Source organism: Dendrobates tinctorius, unplaced genomic scaffold (genome assembly GCF_039654945.1).
Source record: "Dendrobates tinctorius isolate UK_male_01 unplaced genomic scaffold, ASM3965494v1 ptg000032l, whole genome shotgun sequence".
NCBI classification, from domain to species: domain Eukaryota; kingdom Metazoa; phylum Chordata; class Amphibia; order Anura; family Dendrobatidae; genus Dendrobates; species Dendrobates tinctorius.
The window spans coordinates 25288387-25308899 of NW_027361700.1; the positions used below are offsets into that span (position 1 = coordinate 25288387).

The 20513-nt window shown below is 45.2% G+C and overlaps 1 protein-coding gene across 1 annotated transcript in view; it reads right to left on the reverse strand.

Annotated features, from left to right (window-relative positions):
- Positions 1-1090: 1090 nt before the first annotated feature.
- Positions 1091-20513, reverse strand: part of TOP2A (DNA topoisomerase II alpha) — a 66116-nt gene continuing 46693 nt past the window's right edge. Inside the window, exons 33-35 of the mRNA XM_073572624.1 lie at positions 19451-19609; positions 2193-2383; positions 1091-2020 (exon numbers count right to left, since the gene is read on the reverse strand). Coding sequence (XP_073428725.1) covers positions 1871-2020; positions 2193-2383; positions 19451-19609 — 500 coding nt within the window. The 3' untranslated portion in view covers positions 1091-1870. The remainder of the gene's footprint in view (positions 2021-2192; positions 2384-19450; positions 19610-20513) is intronic.

The following is a 20513-nucleotide window of genomic DNA, read 5'->3' on the forward strand; positions in this document are numbered from 1 at the left end:
GCTGTCGCCCGAGAGGAAAGCGGTGGCCCTGTGGTGTCACCCGGTATCCGGCAGAGTGCACGCCTCACAGCTCGTGTCCAGAGCAGGCTGAGGTAAAACACATGGCCCCCCCGAGATTAGAATTGCGTGTCTCCTAAGTAATGAGAGGCGCCAATAGGAGGTGGCGGCAACGACAGCGCGTGCGTAGCGATTCAGATTGCGGCCTAGTAGGTCGGATAAGCTGGGGACTAAATTTTTGACCTACCCGAGCGCGGGGGGGGTTGATGTGCCACGATGGGGGGACACTAAGTCAGCGCTTCTCCCAGGGGCTAGGACCCGACCCCATACCTCCACTCCAGTGCTCGGCAGGCCGAGCTGTCCGGGGCCATCCATGCAGGTCTTCTCATCCTCCAGGCTGATGAAGCAGAGCTGGAGTTCTTAAAGGGGTATTCTCAATCGATCCTCCCTATGGCAGGGGGGATGGAGAGCTATGGGGCTGATTCAGGGCATTCGGAAGCGCTGTTCCAGTCTTCTCCATTGCACTCCATGCGCTTGCCCTCGTATCCGTGGATTACCGGGACCGTAAAGATCATCGCCAGAGGAATCAGCCCCAATCGTTGCAGGAAAGTGTACAGGGGGAATACTCCGTGTGCTTGCCTGTTGTTGGTTCGGGGGAGAGCGGGCCATAGAAAGGAACCGTTGTCCCCTTCACTCCGTTAATTAAAAAATAAAAATTTATAGAAAAATCAAATAAAAACGGTGAAACCAGACCCAAGTGCCTCCTATAGACACTAAGCAAGAACTGGAGAAATCTCATCCAGCGAGACGGTGTATACTGCAGGGGAGGAGTTAACTTTTCTGGTTTACTTAGTGTCCTCCTAGTGGCAAGCAGCATAACACCCACTGTCTGTGTCCCCCAATGAGGCGTAGGAGAATTTAAAGTGTCTGAAAATTGCTAAATTTTCACCAATAAACGCAAGTCTTAGTGGCAAAAATTTGTTTGATATCATGAAGTACAATATGTCACAAGAAAATGTTCCAGAGTTATTTCCTCAAAGTGACACTAGTCAGAATTCTAACATTTGGCCTGGTCATGAAGATGAAAACAGGCTTGGGAGGTGAAGGAGTTAAAAACGGCAATCAAGGAGATGACGCTACCCAGCAATAACTAAACCAAATGCAATGGAACGGAACCACTAGAAAGATGAGTAAGGGAAACTGACCAGGTATAGCACACAATAATGAAATCATGCTCCTGTGTGCCCAATGTGTTACAAAGTATTTAGATTGTGTGTTTTTTTTTTCTTTACATAAGAACAGTTTTTTTCTAGGTCTTTATTACAAACTGTAATTAAAACTTGACAAATACACTGACAAAACACAAACAACATTGAAATATATGCAAGTGCCTGTACATTAGATGAGGAAAACGCAATAAACATGGCATTTACTAATTGAGTAAGCTATAAACTACCAGTGGGTCAAGTCACAAGGATTAAAGAAGCCTCACAACTGTGAAGGGCAAGGGAAGAACATTAGGGCATCAAAGTTAAAACTTCACCTTCCAAATTGATAAAAATCTATGTTAACTTTACAGTATCAATGTTAAAACCAGGTACCCACAAAGAAAAAGAAAAAAAATCAAAATGTCAACAAAAGCTGCAAGCAATGCGAACACCCATGGTGACTTTGGCGTCATTATAAAGGAGTGGGTGGTAATAAATAACTTGGCAGTGCCTAAAATCCAACAAGCTCAAAACTATATTTAGATTTTAAGATACACAAATGCCACATTAGCAGAAGGTCTTGAGTCTGATAAAATCTACCCTTGTGCAGTGCTATTGTAAAGTTTATAGCTGCCATCTACTGGGAGAGAAAAGGTGTAGAAAGTTTAGAATAGGTCATCGTCAGAATCCTCAATATAGGTGATGGTTTTCTTTGCACGGGCTGTTCGAGAACGAGCTGGTGCAATGCTGGCATAGTTTTCAGAGTCAGAAAAGTTTGCGATGAAGCCATCATCATCATCCACTGCCTTTGATTTCTAAATGAAAAAAAAAACAAAAAAAAAAAAACAAAAAAACACATGATCATGAAGGTCACAGCCAAGTTTTACCAGGACTAGTAGAAAGCATCATGGAGTCTACTATTGGAGTGAATGCAATGATCCTTCAGGGAAACTATTACATTTAGGGTGCTATTCAACAGGTTCTTACCTTGGATGGTTTTGCTTTTTGTTTCACGCCAAAATCTGAACCAGAGTCAGAATCTGAGTTCTTCCTCTTGCGGGGTTTTGCCGTCTTCTTGGGTTTTGCCACCTCATCATCAGAATCTACATTCTTGGTAGCAGCGGTTGATTTGGACGACTTTGGCTTAGACAATGCTTCCATGATGGATGGCTGTTTGTCTGGAAAGAGACCATTATGTTTATAACAAGAGAAAAGCAATGTGAATATTATAGTGCAAGCATTGATATTGGTCAGGTCTAGAAAGCCCCCTTTTTAGTTTGCTGGTTTCCTTGAGTAAAGGCGACATACCTCCATGTATCAATTAGCCAAGCATTTATAGGGGGCTGTCTAAACAAAAAAAAAAAAACAAAAAAAACAAAACACCTTTAACCCATTTGGGACATTTGACGTACTATACCATCCATGTGTCCTGGGCCTTAATGCCCATGGACGGTATAGTACATCATGTACGATTAGCCGCGCTCACGGCGGGAGAACAGCTGATCGCGGTGCTGACAGCTTCTATAGCATGCTATAGAAAAAATCAAGCTGCACAAAATGAGTGTCCCATAGTGGGACAAAGTATAAAAGAATTAAATTAAAAAAAATAAATAAATTGTAAACATTTCAAAATAAAAAAAAAATTGATTTCCCATCAATAAATAAAAAAAATCTAAATAAAAGTACACATTTAGTATCACCGCGTCCATAACGACCCGACCTATAAAACTGTCTCACTAGTTATAGCTAACCCCTTTAGTAAACACCATTAAAAAAAAAAAAAAAAAAAATGCTTTATCATACCGCCGAACAAAAAGTGGAATAACACGCGATCAAAAAGACGGATATAAATAACTGTGGTACCGCTGAAAACATCATGTTGTCCCGCAAACAACAACTCCATCACCGGGAAAATAAAGACGTTATAGCTCTTCGAATAAAGGGATGCAAAAATTATTTTTTTTGTAAAAGTTTTTATTGTATAAAAAAGCACCAGAACATTAAAAAATGATATAAATGAGGTATCGCTGTCATCGTACTGACCCGAAGAATAACACTGCTTTCTTTATCGCTTCATTGGGGGACATAGGTTACCATGGGTGTATGCTGCTGTCGCTAGGAGGCTGACACTAGGCAAAAAAAGGTAATAGCTCCTCCCCAGCAGTATACACCCACTGACAGGAACCAAGTACCTCAGTTTGTGCTTAGTGTCTGTAGGAGGTGAACCTGAATCTCCCCAGATCCGCAGCTAATCCTTTTTTCCTTTCAGGCTTTGTTGTTTGTTACTAATGCTTTCCCTTTATTTTTCAGATACAGCTTCAGGGAAACTTGACAGCACAAAGAGCTGGAGAGGACAAGTAGTGCAATATTTAAAGTACTGTAGACAATAATTGAAAAATTATACCTCCAGCACATTATTAGGACAGTGTAGGACACACTGCACATAAATAGACAAAAACCACAGAGAAAAATGCAATGCAAAAAGTCCAAAAGTAATACTATTGTAGAAAAATGCAAGTCTTTATTATAAAACCAGATAGGTAACAAACATGGGCTAAAAAGTGACACCTGTTGTCTGCAAAAACAGCAGTGGAACAGTGATTTCCTCAATAATCTAATATATAAAGCTCAAGTGAATGAATATGTATGTATGTATGTATGTATGTATGTCCGGGATTGGCATCCGCACAGTCGCAGCTACAGCCACAAAATTTGGCACAGTCACACGTCTGGACTGAGAGTGTCCTAGGCTATATTGTGAGGCGAAATTTTAACCCCGCGCATTCAGATTCACCAAACAATTTTGCCCCTATCTACATAATGGGGAAAGTAAGTGTGTGTGTGTGTGTGTGTGTATCAAGCCCCGCCCCTCATTATGATGTCAATGGTTGCCATGGCATAGTGAGCGGCGGGGTTTGCAACCTATGTCATAATGGTTGACTATGGGATGGAGGATGTGTGATGGGTATATGGACACTGGACTATGGGATGGAGGATATGTATGACGGGTATATGGGCACGGGACTATGGGATGGAGGATGTATGACGGGTATATGGGCACGGGACTATGGGATGGAGGATATGTATGATGGGTATATGGGCATGGGACGGCGAATATGTATGATGGGTATATGGGCATGGGACTATGGGATGGAGGATGTGTGATGGGTATATGGGCATGGGACGGAGGATGTGTGATGGGTATATGGGCACTCGACTATGGGATGGAGGATATGCATGATGGGTATATGGGCACGGGCCTATGGGATCGTGGATATGCATGATGGGTATATGGGCACGGGCCTATGGGATGGAGGATAATTATAATTTGCTATAACTAACCACAGTTAGTTACTATGCCCGGGCAGCGCCGGGCTCTCCAGCTAGTATCATTATAATTATGACAAAACTCTTATAAGTAGCTGGTACATAGTAAGGTGCATAGGGCCATAACAAAATCATGGCCGACAAATTGTCTAAATAGAAGGAATAATCCCAGGCTGATATCCACAAGTAACAAACAACCAATATTATGGCCACATATGTAGATGATAGCAGATAAAGCACATACCAGGGTTAGAGGAACACAGCACTCTGTCCACAACGCGTGTTTCGGAAAAATTCCTTCCACATTGTCTATTTAGACAATGTGACCTCCCCCCTTCTCGTAAGGGGTTGACGCAGTCTTCTGCACTGTCCGGACAGTGCGGGAAGGAGGATCTTCGTTCCCAGCAACCCTCTCCACCCGAGGGCCCCTGTGGTCATCCTCACCTCATCTCTAAAGTGGAGCCGGACAGTTAACCCTACCGGTGTTCTTAGCTACGCCCACCACTCTGCATCGTGTGGCTGTAACACTGTCCAGCCGATGCTTCATCAGCTCTTGTGCCTCAGCAGAAGTCATTCTGTCAGACACTGCTCTCCGGTAGAGTTTATGCACCCTCAGTGTTGGACCCGCATTTAGCTGCGGAACACCTGCGGCAGGGGGACACCGCTATCCTTGCAGCATCTGCTCACTGTCACTGCCGTTGGGTAGCAGCTACCCTCTACCTCCCCCTATATAGCTCATTCTCAGCAGTATTCCCACAACCCTGCAGAGATTTTCCATTGCCCATGTGGTTTATTACACCTGTACCCTTTGTTTAATAAAGTGGTTTTCAGGCCTGTCCTCCCTTTTCTCTCCTACCATGTCTGCACAGGAACAACTCTACTCCAGGAATGACTGCACACCCCTCTCTCCGGAGTGGACTGTTGCCATGTCACTGGACCGGATATGTACACATTATTTCTTTTACTTCTGTTGCTCTTCCCAACAGACCTATGCCCTTGCTCCTCTAAGCCGGCTAGGATCCTGTATGCCGGGGCCCTCTGCAAATGAAAGTGGTCTTCAGGTCCGCTTTCCCCTTCCTGCGCAGTCCTGCACCACGTCTGCCCTACAGGAGCACTCTAACGCCCGGGATGAGAGCACACCCCTCCCTCCGGAGTGGGCTGTTGCCACGTCACAGTCGGTCTTTGTTCTGACAAAGTATATCACAGTCCTTGGTCCCGGATCGTCCTTCACATCCATCTGCCGCCACCAGTGCTCCGAACGCCTCTCACTGTGATTCGTATGCACCTGACCACGACTTTACGCCGGGGAGAACACACCAATCCCTCCGGAATGGGCTGTTTCCATGTAAGTCTCTGACCCGACAAAATGAATCACGGTCCCTGGTACTGTAACGCTTTTCACATCTGTCTGCCGCCACCAGTGCTCCGAATGTCTTCCAGTGATTCGTATGCACCTGACCACGACAGTCACAGGGACAGACCGGGCACAAACCAAGCGGGCTCTTTCCAGTTCCCCTTTAGTATGCCCTCCTCTACCCAGGCCCCCTCCTCAGAGGGTCGGTTTCCCAGTCTGAGTCCAAGACGGACCAGGTCTCAAAGACACAGGTATGGTCTATAGCCTTATCTTGGCAGCTATCAGATCCCTGAAACGCAGGGAGATCGAGCCACTTGCTCAGGAGCACTCCGTTTCCCTCAAACGGGTAAAATGCCCCTCCCGAACTTTCTCCTATGACAGGGAATTTGAATCTATCGTGGCTAAACTTGGGAATATGCTGGAAAGCACTTTCCGGGAAAGAAGCAGCTAGACATGATCTAGTTGGTAAATAGGACCAGCTGGTTTCTCGCCTGTTTTCCCAAGACAGTCTTGTCTCTGCCACACAGCATGTCTTAAGGACACTATGGATAGGCAGTTTGAGTCATTGTCCCATTTTTGCCTCCGCCTGGTGGCAAAGTTCATGTCTGCCTAGGCAAGAATGATTCGCCAGGGCATCCTAGTGGCAGCTTCTCTGGATGAGATGGCAGATTTGGCAGAACAGATTACATCTTTTGATAGTCTCTCTGGATGCAGCTTGTTGCTCCGCTGGGGAGAATGGCAACATCATTGCTGTGTGCTGCATCCTCTGGTTGAAGGTGTGGATTACAGATCCATCCTCACAAAAAAAAAAAAATCATCATCAAGAGTCAACATTTTTCTTCCCATCTGGGTGGACGTCTCTTTCGGTCTCGTTTGCTCAGACATCCTTTGCAGGCGCCAGAGGTTCTTCAGGCCGTCTCTTACCTGCTACACTTAGAGGTAGTCGTACCTTCTTCCCAGAACAATCACTTTTCAGGATTCTACTCTAATCTTTTCGTAGTCCCGGAGAAAGTCAGATCTCTCCATCTGATTTTAGACTTTAGACTCCAAGCAATCGAATCCCTCACCCCAGCCCAGCATCGAGGTTTCTGGGACGAGGTAGGACATGGCACAAGCCTTGTCTTCTATCCAAACGTGAAGTTCTTATCCCTCTACCGAAGGAAATGTACTCTAAGGGTATGTGCACACGTTGCTGAAAATTTCTGCAAAAAAACCTGAATCCCTTCCCAGAAACCGCACCTATTTTTCCGTGGCGGTTTTTGCGCGTTTTTGATGCGTTTTTTACCGCAGCGGTTTCTAAAAGCATGGGAGAAGCCTAAACCGCGGAAAAATCCGCAAAATTAATGTGCATGCTGCGGTTTTTACCGCGATGCGTTTTTTTCGCGGTAAAAAAAACGCATCAATGTGCACACAGTGCAAAATGCATAGAAATGACTGTGCAGCTTATTTTTAGCGGTTTTATAGTGAAAACCGCGGTTAAAACCGCTAAAAAAACGCTTTGTGTGAACACAGCCTAAGCAACGAGCTTCTCTCTTCCTACAATACAGTATGAGAAATCTGGGAACGATAATTATGGCCATGGAGACATCTCCCTTTGTCCAGCGTCGGCTTGGAACAAGAATAATCATTTTTATTTTTAATATAGCGCTAACATATCCCGCAGCGCTTTACAGTTTGCACACATTATCATCACTGTCCCCCATGGGGCTCACAATCTAAATTCCCTATCAGTATGTCTTTGGAAGACTGTTTCCCTAGACCGACCCACTCTACTGCCTCTTTAAGGGATAAAAAACGAATCTGAACTGAAAAAGTAAGTTAATGTGTATGCACAATGTAAGTGCATATTAACACATGACCATTAACCAGAGAAAGCAAAAAACACAAATATCCTGAACTAAAAAGTAAAAAATAAACTGCAAATAATGCACAAAGGTAATAAGGGTATTTAGTAAACATAATTATGATCAAAATAATGTACAAGCCATCCCGCCACGTCATGGCAACTCTTGTGGGACAGTCCCTACTCTAGTATTTAAAACCTTTTCACTTGCCAAGTGACGTGAATGTGAACAAGGATCGAGCAGCTGAACCACTAGTAAAAGCTTAGGCCAGACAGGATGGTTTTCCCAGCTCAGAAAGAGGGCGGTCACACCCATATATGCACTGAATGCACAATGAAATGAATAAAAAACGAATCTGAACTGAAAAAGTAAGTTAATGTGTATGCACAATGTAACTGCATATTAATTATTATTTGTGTTTACTAAATACCCTTATTATTACCTTTATGCATTATTTGCAGTTTATTTTTTTACTTCTCAGTTCAGGATATTTGTGTTTTTTTGCCTCTTTAAGGGAGCCAGTTCCTAACCAGGAGGTCGTCATTAGCGTCAGTCCTTCAAATGAGGTCCTTCCACCCTCTCTGGTGGCAGATCTTCACTAATGACACCAGTCTCCTCAGTTGGGGAGGTTTTTTTTCTTCATTATTCAGCGCAGGGTCGCTGGAATTCCTAAGCAGCCGCTCTCCCCTTAAATTTCATGGACATCAGGGCAATTTTTTCTTCTTGCCTTTCGCCACTATCAGTCCTCCATAGCAGGCCCGTATAAAATCGGACTACGTCCCTGCGTGGCTTAAATCAAGGAGGGACCCGCAACAATCAGGTGTTGGCAGAAGTAACAAGAGTTCTGCGACGGGGGAGCATCTCGTTCCAGTCATATCAGCCGTACACTCTCCTGAGGTGGAAACTTGGGCAGTCTATTTCTTGAGTCTTCAGGGTCTCACACCAGGCGACTGGTCTTTAATTTCTGCCATTTTCAAAAAAAAAAATATGCCAGAGTTGGGCTCCCCGGATGTCATCCTCCTGGAGTTTCAGATGAACCACAAGGTTCCTTCGTCCGTAGCCAGGTACCGGGATCCTCTTGTCATCGGATATGATGCACTAGTGATCACATATTCAGTTGACTTATCTTTTTACGCCTCTCCCCTTTATTCCAAGAGTCGTGATATGGTTATACGTGGAAGGAACGCCCGTAATTCTGGTGGTTCCACATGGCTCAAGAAGGGCCCGGTATGCGGACCTGGTGAACATGCTCATCAATGCCCTCTGGAGGCTTCCAGACCGTCCAGGTTTTCTTTCACAGGACCCCCTCTTCCTCCAGAGTTGTCAATCTCTCTTTTCAACGGCATGTCCGTTGAGGCCACAGTCTTGAGGTTGGCCGAACTTTCCCATCAGGTTAATCAGACAATGATTAGGGCACGAAAACCAGCATCCTCGCTTATCTATCACAGATACTGGAAGGTCTTTTTTCAATGGAGTGTGGACAAAAGTATTAAGTTACGTACCGGTAACGGTATGTTTCGGAAGCCCATGACAGCACCACGAGAGAGGGGATCCGCCCTTCGGGAACAGGAAACCTACAGATACAAAAGGGCGGCACCTCTCCCACGCATCAGTTGGATTACAGAGCTTGAGAGGCTACCATGGTTAGTACACGACATATAATATATACAACCTATCTATCCTATTTACAATTCTTTAAACCATCTCCCACATAAGGTAAATTCGTGAAACAATACTTAAAAAGGGTACACCCCTATACGTGAACAAGGGAGGGAACTAAGGGTGTCATGGGCTTCCGAAAAATACCGTTACCGGTACGTAACTTAATACTTTATTCGGACTCCCATGACAGCACCACGAGAAAATTACAGAGATGTAAACTAACTTAGGGAGGGACTACAGCCTGCAGCACCCTTAGCCCAAAGGTGAGATCTGAGGAGGCACCCATGTCTAACCGATAGTGGTTAAAAAAGGTGGAAGGAGATGACCAGGTGGCCGCTTTACATATCTGGTCAATCGATACTCCCGATCTCTCTGCCCAGGATGAAGCCATGGCACGAGTGGAATGCGCCCTCAGGTTCTGTGGAGCCAGACCACCACCTGCTGTGTAGGCAAGAGAGATAGCCTCCCTAATCCACCTCGCTAACGTGCGCTTTGACACTCTACACCCTTTCCTGGGGCCTTGAAAGGATAAAAATAATGCGTTCTCCCTCCTCCAGAGATCCGTGGCTGCTAAATATTTAAGTAGGCATCTCTTAACATCTAGAGCCTGGAGTTTTTGTTCTTTAGGATTGGTTGAATTAGGGAGGAAGGAAGGCAGAACTATCTCTTGTGTCCTATGAAAATGAGATGCTACCTTGGGAAGGTATGCCGGGTCTGGCCTTAGGATTACTCTATCCTGTAAGAATTCTGTGTAAGGGGGCAATCTGGAAAGTGCCTGTATGTCGCTTATTCTACGTGCAGATGTTATTGCTACCAAAAATGCTGTTTTAAGTGATATCATCTTTAGTGAAGCAGAGTCCAGAGGTTCAAACGGTTTCTCGGTCATGGCTGTCAGGACTAAATTTAAGTATACACCTATCCTTGTGCATGGGTCTCGATCTGGTAACTGCTTTAATGAATCTCGCCACCCAATGGTTGCCGGCAATGTCGCATGCAAATAGGGCCCCTAAAGCTGAAACCTGTACTTTTAATGTACTAGTGGAAAGGCCCAACTCGAGACCCTTCTGGAGGAATTCCAGAATCTGTTTTATGGGTATTCCATACCTGATATTAAACTCAAAGGTAGACAGAAATTGCCTCCAGGTTCTAGCATAGATGTCTGTGGTGGTTTGTTTCCTACTTTTTAAGGAGAGTATCGATTACATTTTTTGAGAAACCTCTATACTTCAATATTGTCCTCTCAAACACCATGCAGTCAAACGGAGTCCCGCTACTTGTGGGTGGTTGACTGGCCCCTGGTAGAGGAGATCTGGAAAGTTCGGCAGTACCCAGGGATCGCTCACTGACATGGTCCTCAATCATGCAAACCAGATCCTTCTAGGCCAGAAGGGGGCAATCAATATGACTTTTGCCCCGTCTTCCCTGATCTTCCTCACTACCAGAGGTAGAAGGTTCAAAGGTGGAAAAGCATAAGCCAGCGAAAAGTTCCATTTTATTAGGAGGGCGTCCACGGCCAGTGGATTTTCCCTGGGATTTAGGGAGCAGAAAGTTTTTTCCTTCCCGTTTTCTCTGGTGGCAAAGAGGTCCACCTCCGGTTGACCCCATTTGTGGACAATCTGGTTGAAGATGTCTAAGTTTAAAGCCCATTCTCCCTGCTTTAGGGCCCTGCGGCTTAGAAAGTCTGCCTTCATGTTGTCATTCCCCCTGATGTGGAGCACGGTCAAAGATAAAAAAAAAATTTCGGCTATTTGAAGGAGATGTTCTGTAATCCGCATTAGGGCGTCGGAGCGGGTTCCACCTTGGTGATTGACATAGGCTACCGCTACCTGGTTGTCCGAGAGTATCCTCACATGATGGCCCTGTAGATACATGAGTTGTTTAACAGCCAACTCAATTGTCAGCAGCTCCCTCTGGTTAGATGAGGTCTCAGTATCGGAGTCCCACTGTCCCTGAACCACTGTGTCCTCCATATGGGCCCCCCAACCCCAAGGACTGGCGTCTGTGGTAATTACACAGGTTATCTGCATCACCCAGGGCACCCCCGAGGCTAAGTTTCCGTCATCGAGCCACCACTTAAGAGATGTGATAGTTGAGGGGCTTAGCAATACTTGACCCCGCAAGGAGCCCTCTAAGGTCCTGCTATTAACCAGGACATCTTTCTGAAGGGCCCTAGTGTGGAACTGTGCCCACTTGACCGCTGGGATACACGAGGTTAGGGAGCCTAACAGGGACCTGGCCTGCCTGAGGGTCATGGAGGGTTTATTGATTGCCCGAAGAACCTGCTGCTGTATCTGCAGTAATTTCTCTACTGGTAACAGACACTGCTGAGTTTCTGAATTTAACAGCAAGCCCAGAAACCTCTGGACCCTTAAGGGCTGAAATCGGGATTTCTCGTAATTTATTATCCATCCCAGGTTCTCTAATCTGGACTCAGCTTCCTCTATCTGAGATAGGCAATGGCCCACTGAATTTCCCACAATCAAGAAATCATCTAAGTATGGGACAATTAAGATGTCAACTTCCCGTAAATGAGCCATAACTTCGGCCACTATTTTTGTAAATACCCGGGGCGCTGCTGAAAGACCAAAGGGCAGGGCTCTATATTGATAATGACGGATTACACCATCTATTGATACCGCCACCCTCAGGAACTGCTGGAAATTTGTGTGTATAGGTACATGATAGTACGCGTCTTTCCATGACTGCCATAAAACACCCTTCAAACAGCATCTTTATTGTCGCATTGATGGACTCCATTTTAAAGGTGCGATAAACCAAAAATTCATTAAGGAAACGTAAATTAATAATTGTTGTAAATGTTTTATCCGGCTTTTGGATTAGGAATAAGGGAGAGTAGAACCCTTTTCCTCTCTCAGATTCTGGAACCTCTATCAGGACATTTTTCAGGCACAGGTTCAAGACCTCTGCTTCTAAGGCCGCTTGTTCGAGGGGTGAACATCTTAAAGGTGTTGGTTTTAAAGGTATCCCGTGGGACCTGAGTGAATTCCAACCTGAGCCCGGTGGATATCACCTTCTGCACCCAGTCACTATTGGTGACCTGTAACCATGCTGGGAGGAAGGATGACAGTCTACCCCCCACGGGAATTGCTAGTCATTGGTTCTGTCTTTTTCGTTCTCTCGATGAGCGCCTGAACATGAAACCTGTACCTCTTCTCCTTCTATCCTCCCATCTGGGACGGTCTCTATTAGGTGAAGGGTTGCGCCGTCTCCCTTGACCGAATCTCCTCCTATTAAATGGACGTCGGTAAGGTGCTGACCAAAGGTTTGGGAATTTTTTCTTATCCCCGGCCTTCTCCAGCAGTTCGTCCAGGACTGCTCCAAATAAATACTCCCCTTCACATGGGATAGTGCAGAGTTTCGCCCTGGACTGAATATCTCCCGGCCAACACTTTAGCCACAGGGCTCTCCGAGCTGCATTAGAGAGCCCTGCCGCCCTGGCGGCCATTCTGACTGCATCAGCTGAGGCATCTGCTAGGAAGGCTGTGCCATCCTGGATTATCGGTAGGGCCCCAAGGATCGCCTGTCTAGATGTTCCCTGTTTTAATTGTGATTCTAACTGGTCCAACCAGACCATCATGGACCTGGCCGTGCATGTTGATGCTACTGCTGGTCTTAAGGAACCGGCTGCCATCTCCCAGGTATTTTTAAGGAAGGTATCTGCCTTCCTGTCTAGAGGATCTTTAAGGGACCCCATGTCCTCAAAGGGTAATGAGGATCTTTTTGATGCCTTCGCAATAGCTGTATCTAATTTGGGGGCCTTGTCCCAAGTATTTATTGTTGAGTCGTCAAAGGGATATCTCCGCTTGAGGGCTGGTGGTAGCGGCCCTCTTTTATCTGGCTTTTTCCACTCCCTGCGGATCAGATCCTGAATCTTTTCGTTTAGTGAGAAGACTCTACACTTCCTCTGCTCCAGTCCCCCGAACATGACATCCTGCATAGATAATTGAGGCTTCGGCTCCTCCACCTCCATTGTCCCTCTGACTGCCTTCACTAACTTGTCTACTCGGTCAAGTGGCAGGCAAAACCGACCAGAGTCCTCTTCTTCTGAGGAGGACGAGAGAGATGAAACCTGGGAGTCCTTGCTTCTCCTCCACTCTGTCGAGGAATCCGACTCCACCGGGTCCTCACCCCTTAAACTTTCTGGCTGGGACAGGGATTTTAGGGTTTCTTTCATCTCTGCCCTAACTATATCCCTCAAACATGCTGCTACTGCGGGCGACTCCTCTGCCACTGTTTGCTGGATACAGGGGGGGACACAACTTTTTGGGGCATGAGTCTGGTAACGGGCATGCAGAGTGCGCATTCCCTGTTTTTGTTCTTACTCGTAGCTTTCTTCCCCTAGAATAAAACATAGAAGGAGGCCCTGTCACTGAGTGAACATTCACGAAGATCACTTACCAGTGCCACAATCAAGTACCGGAGAATGAGGAGGATTTTTCCTCAGTCGATGCTCCTGTCCGCCTAGAGGAGCCTTTATGACTGGATTGGTCACTTCGTCCCGGACGCTCCTTACTGTCACGGGACTCTTTCTTCTTCTGTTTGACCTGCCTAAGGTCATCCAGGGGCGGCAATGAAGATTGTCGGTGTTCCCGCCGTTGCTGCTGCTTGCTCTCCATTACTGCACGCAATAATGTGGCCCAGGCAAGGCACCCATCCAGGGTCCTGCCTATATACCCCTCCTCCTCCGGACAGCAGATTTCCTCCCCTTGCCGCGCCCCCCCCCCCCCCAAATCGGGCCTCCCTCCCCAGCTGGCGCTGCTCCGGTCAGGAGAACCGGCGCTTACCGGCGTCCTCCCGATGGGCGCCGCCATCTTGGGTCCCTGCGCCGCCGACCCGGAAGCGCCCCCGGCCCCGCCCCCAGACGTCACCACGACCGGAAGTCACGCGGGACACCCGGGCACTGCACTATGGAGCGCTCCCCGGCCCCAACGCCCTGCAGCCGCGCCGGCCCCCCCCTCCAGCCACCGCGATTGCGCCGCTGGAGTTGGGAGTCCCCGGGGGCATACTCACCGGTGCGGTCTGCTTATGGAGACGGACCTCCTCCGGACGCCGCTCCCTGCTGTCTACGCCACCGCCGTGACACCCATCCTGGGCCACCGTGGAGTCTTCCAGGAGCTCCACACCAGGCCGAGGTAGGAGACCCCCTCGCTACCTGTACCAGCCGGCCGGCCTGGGATCCGGTCATCTGCAGGATCCCGTCCCCTCAGGAACAGGAAACCAACTGATGCTTGGGAGTGGTGCCGCCCTTTTGTATCTATAGGTTTCCTGTTCCCGAAGGGCGGATCCCCTCTCTCGTGGTGCTGTCATGGGAGTCCGAATAAATTTGGTCACTACTCTTAAGGGTCAGGTTTTCGCTCTTCAATCCTTTCTCAAAGAAATTTGGCTGCTCGTCCTCAGGTAAAGACATTTCTTTCAGGAGTCGCCCACCTGGCACCTCCTTTATCGTCCTCTGATGCATCCATAGGATCCTAATCTTATCCTTGGGTGCACTCCAGCGCGCTCCCTTTGAGCCTATTCAAGTTTTTCTCTCCTGTTATTAAAGTGGCACTTAGTTGTCATTACGTCCATCAGGAGAGTTTCTGAGTTAGCGGCTTCGTCCTGCCGTTCCTGATTCTCCATCAGGACACGGTAGCTCTCGGGCCCGTTCAGTCCTTCTTGCATAGGGTGATCTCTTCACATTACTTAGGAAATTGTCCTTCCTTCTCTATATCCCTCCCCGGTTCAACCCCTGGAGAAGTCCATCCACAAGTTAGATCTGGTCAGAGCTATCTGAGTATATCTCTCAAGGACTGCTCCCTTTCGCATTTCGTTCCATTCAGCAGTATTGGAAACATACCTCGTTCAGATCTAACTTCCTCCGAGGTTGAAGGCTCACTCCACCTCGGCAGTGGCAACTGTCTGGGCAGTTTGTCACCAGGCTTCAGCTTAACAGATTGTTAGCTGCGACATGGTCTTCACTGTACACTTTCGCGGCGTTTAGTTTCATACCCACGTCTCATCTGATGCAGACCTGGGAAGGAAGGTGTCACAGGCGGCGGTTATGCACTGGCCAACCTAGGTTTTTTTCTTTGCTTTGTTTTCTGTTTCCCACCCTTGGGGACTGCTTTGGGACGTCCCATGGTAACCTGTGTACCCCAATTAAGCGATAAAGAAAGAAGGAGGATTTTTGGTACTCACCGTAAAATTTCTTTCTTGGAGCCTTCATTGGAGGACAAAGCACCCTCCCTAATTGTTTGTACCGCTTTTTGGGCCTACGTGCCTTTTGTTGCAGAGTTGGTACATATGTCGAGTTTTTGGTTGCTTCTCCTACTGCTTTAACACTAACTGAGGTACTTGGTTCCTGTAAGTGGGTGTATACTACTGGGGAGGAGCTATTTCCTTTTTTTCTTTACCTAGTGTCAGCCTCATAGCGACAGCAGCATACACCCATGGTAATCTGTGTCCCCTAATGAAGGCTCCAGAAAAGATTTTACAGCGAGTACCAAACATCCTTCTTTATCAATTTTACCACACGCGGAACGACACCGCCCCAAAAGAAATTCACGAATTGCTGGTTTTTGTTCATTCTGCCTCCCAAAAACCGGAATAAAAAGCTATCAAAAAATGTCATGTGCCCGAAAATGGTACCAATAAAAACGTCAACTCGTCCCGCAAGACCTCACAAGACTCTGGGCAAAAATATGTAAAATGTATAGCTCTCAAAATGTGGTGAAGCAAAAACTATTTTTTTGCAGTAAAAAGCATCTTTTAGTGTGTGACAGCTGCCAAACATAAAAACCCACTATAAATAGTAAATCAAACCTCCCCTTTATCACCCCATTAGCTTGGGAAAAATAATTTAAAAAAAATGTATTTATTTTCATTTTCCCGTTAGTGTTAGGGCTATCGTTAGGATTACCGTTACGGTTGGTATTAGGTGTATAGGGTTAGGGTTAGAATTGGGGGGCTTCCACTGTTTAGGCATATCATGGCCTCTCCAAAAGAAACATGGCGTCTGATCTCAATTCCAGCAAATTTTGCATTGAAAAGTCAAACGGCGCTACTTCCCTTCCGAGCTCTGCCATGCGTCCAAACAGTGGTTTACCCCATTATATAGGGTATCAGAATACTCAGGACACATTGCACAACAACTTTTGGGGCCCAATTTCTCCTGTTACCCTTGGAAAAATAAAAAATTGGGGAGTGAAAAGCTCATTTTTGTGAAAAAATGGAAGGTTTCCACTTTAGGCACATCAGGGGAAAATTGCACTGAAAAGTCAAACAGCGCTCCTTCCCTTCCAAGCTCTGCTATGTGCTTAAACAGTGGTTTACCTGCATATATAGGGTATCAGCGTACTCAGGACAAATTGTACAACAACTTCTGGGGTGCAATTTCTCTTGTTACCTTGGTAAAATAAAACAACTTGGATCTGAAGAAAAGTTTTTGTGAAAAAAGTCAAATGTTCATTTTTTTTTTTTAACATTTCAAAAATTCCTGTGAAGCACCTGAAGGGTTAATAAATTCTTGAATGTGGTTTTGAGCACCTTAAGGGGTGCAGTTTTTAGAATGGCGTCACTTTTGGGTATTTTCTATCATATAGACCCCTCAGAGCTTCAAATGTGATGTGGTCCTTTAAAAAAATGGTTTTGTAAATTTTGTTGTAAAAATGAGAAACCGCTGGTCAACTTTTAACCCTTATAACTGTGCTGATGTAAAGTAGACATGTGGGAAATGTTACTTAAGTATTTTGTGTGACTTATCTCTGATTTAAGGGCATGAAAATGCAAAATTTTCAAAATGTTCGCCAAATTTCCATTTTTTTCACAAATAAATGCAAGCCATATGAAAGAAATTTTTACCACTACCATGAAGCACAATATGTCACGAGAAAACAATGTCACAATCACCAGGATCCATAGAAGCGTTCCAGAGTTATTACCTCATAAAAGGACAGTGGTTAAAATTGTTAAAAATTGGCCCGGTCATTAACATGCAAACCACCTTTGGGAGTAAAGGGGTTAAATCTTTTTCAACCAAATAATTTTTAGTTTTTGAACTTTGTTTTACCCTCCCTCATCCAACACCCAAGTGCTTGTTTATTTGTGGGGTAAAGAGCATTAAAAATTGCTTAGAAAAACCCATACACAATGCTGCCATTGCTATTGAAGCTTTGTTTTTACGTTGGGCATTGTGTAGGAGTAATCTGGTAACATGATTCTCCAGATCAGTATCATTATGGCTATACAAAACTTTTTGGTGTTAGCTTTGAAACAAATAATTTAGATTTTTTTTTTTTGCACCATGAAATGACACTTATTGGTACCATTTTAGATTACATGTGTTTCCTTCGCTTTATACTGTTTTTTGGCATAAAGGTGTTGTCTGGTCCAAATCGTTAAGTATGCACTCTGTGTGACTGCAGGCTTATGAATCCGCCCCCCCCAATCAGCGCACGCACGGCAGGGATTTGCCGGTTTCTGAGCTGGGACCAGAGGGTGTGTGTTTAAACATAGTCCCAGCCAGAGGCAGTCGTCGGGTGGGTTTGGCCTTGCTCTGTGAAGGGTTAATACTAAAATCAGAGCTTAAGTTTCACTTCTCCATTTCAATGTAAGGTTTCGTTTCTTAGTTTTGTTGTTGTAAGATAAATTTTTGGAATTGGCATGGGCTGTCATGAAACCAGATTGTTCTCATCAGGTGCAAAGATAAGGGAGGTGGGAATGTTAAACTCTGAAGAATATGCCATTATACTACTTTGGATACGGACATATATGTAGTTTCCGGTTTTCTTGCAATATTATTGGCTTATAAAGTGAAATGATGCTATTGGTACTTGAGAACCTTGCATAATTAAGCAAAAGATTATAAAAGATGTGACTAAAATAAAGGGGCTTGGTGATCTGCCTTGATCCTCCCGTACAGAGACCCCAGTCTCCGTGTGGTCATTTGAGTTGCTAGCAACACTGGAATAATTTGGAAATCACTGGCTCAACCGTGAAGGGTTAATTTAGCCCTCCCAAAATAGCTACCTCGACAGCTCCATATAGCTGTATGGAGTGGGGCTGCGTCCTCTAGCCGATCACACCCACTGGACGGCCTCACAACACAAGTGTATGGAGCGGGGCCACACCCACTGGTCGTATACATACCCTACTGGAGGTAGGCTGGGATTTGCTGACACTGGGTCAGCAAATCCCAGCAGCGCCTATGTTAGGAAGATTCATAAGTCTGCAGTCACACAGACTGGTAATCCCTTTAAGGATAATGTGCCTAAGGGTCCCCATGTACCTTTTGTGCCAGCTTCATGGTATTTTATGCTAGTTTCACTTCCTATCTCCAGCTCTGTTGTCACAGCCATCATTTAGCCTTCAGAATCCTCTGCTCCCTTCGGACTACATGCCCAATCAGCCTTTGTGCTCTGCTGTAAGCCAGCAGTGTGCACAACCCATGTAACCGAAGCACTCTTCTCATGTACTGGACACCGTTGTGGGGAATAAAAGTAATGCACAAAGCACCAGAACAGCAGCCCTAGAAATAAAGTATACTCTACTCGAACTCCTCCTCGTATGTGGATGTGTAGGGAGACCAAACTAAATGTATTCATAATACAGAGGGAATGTAGCAGGGGTTATATATACACATACTTATTGAACAAGCAATTGATTGCTTACCTTACATTCCACTACATTATTGGAAAGAGGGGACATTGGTAGCGAACACGCATGGTGCTGAATTACATCATTTAAACGTTGCTGTTACAGATTGCTGTAGTTTAATCATTTAAATGCCACAGTCAAATCCGAGAAAGCTCTGGATGCTACTGCAACAAGCAGATGCCAGTTACACTACATATCTGGCATACATCAGCCGAGAAGCAGTTCCTGCTACATACATTCTTACCTAGGTTATGTAAAGTCAGTCAATTTGCTAAGGTTTTTTTTTTTTTTTTTATAAAAAGGTGCCCAAGTTATTTGACTGCTTGTGTGTGACATCTTCAACCAGTGAAATGATGAACAATATACAGTGCACTTACTCATAACAAGATAAATGTCTTTCATACCTTTCTTTGCAGCTGTGGACTCTGCCTTGTTGACACGTTTTTTTGGAGCAGCTTTCTCTGGTGCAGGATGTAGTTTCTTCTTGGTTGCTGCTGGAGCAGTGACACTCACTGGCTGTTTACTCACTGCCTCATCATCACTGTCCATTACCACGGACACCACTTAAGAAATAAAAATATATATAGATAAAAATATATACTTTTTTTAATGTATAATATATATATATATATCTCTCTGTTTCCAGCCAGCTAAAGCTCGGCACGCTCATTGCTATCTAATTAACGCTGCTGGTGACAAAAGTAAATAATGACAACATTCAATAGCGCTTACGCAGGTGGTAAATTAAAATGAAGTTAATAATAATTAAAAATCTGAATGATACATTTTATTCACAGTATAAAATCAAAAACAAACTGGATTCAGTAAAATGTGCGTTTTTTATTCATTCCAGCATCTAAACAAATTTCATAACGAAGCATAAATTAAGTTGAAATTTCTCTGTAAACACAATTAAATGTATAGTTATTTTCATCATTTTCAAAGATCTTTCCTTGACTTCTACCAGGTACAATTTGAACTGAAAGACCTTTACAACTTGTTACTCTAGAGAATGCAGTGTATAATTGACCATGTGTGAATACAGAATCAGGTAGGAGAACGCCAATCTTATCGAATGTGGTGGGGGGGCAGGATTATGTGTGGTAATGTGGTGGGGGGAAGGATTATGGGTGATGTGGTGGGGGGAAGGATTATGGGTGATGTGGTGGGGGGCGGGATTATGGGTGATGATGTGGTGGGGGGCGGGATTGTGTGTGGTAATGTGGTGGGGGGGCGGGATTGTGTTGGGGTGATGTGGTGGGGGCAGAGCTACTGTACAGGGGGCGGGATTAGAGTAATCACGATGAGATTATAATATATATATATATATATATATATATATATATATATATATATATATATATATATATATATATATATATTTTTTTTTTTTTAGATGAATATATATATCTATATCTATCTATAGTGTGTATATACAGTGCACCGAAAGTATTCAGCCCCCTGGAA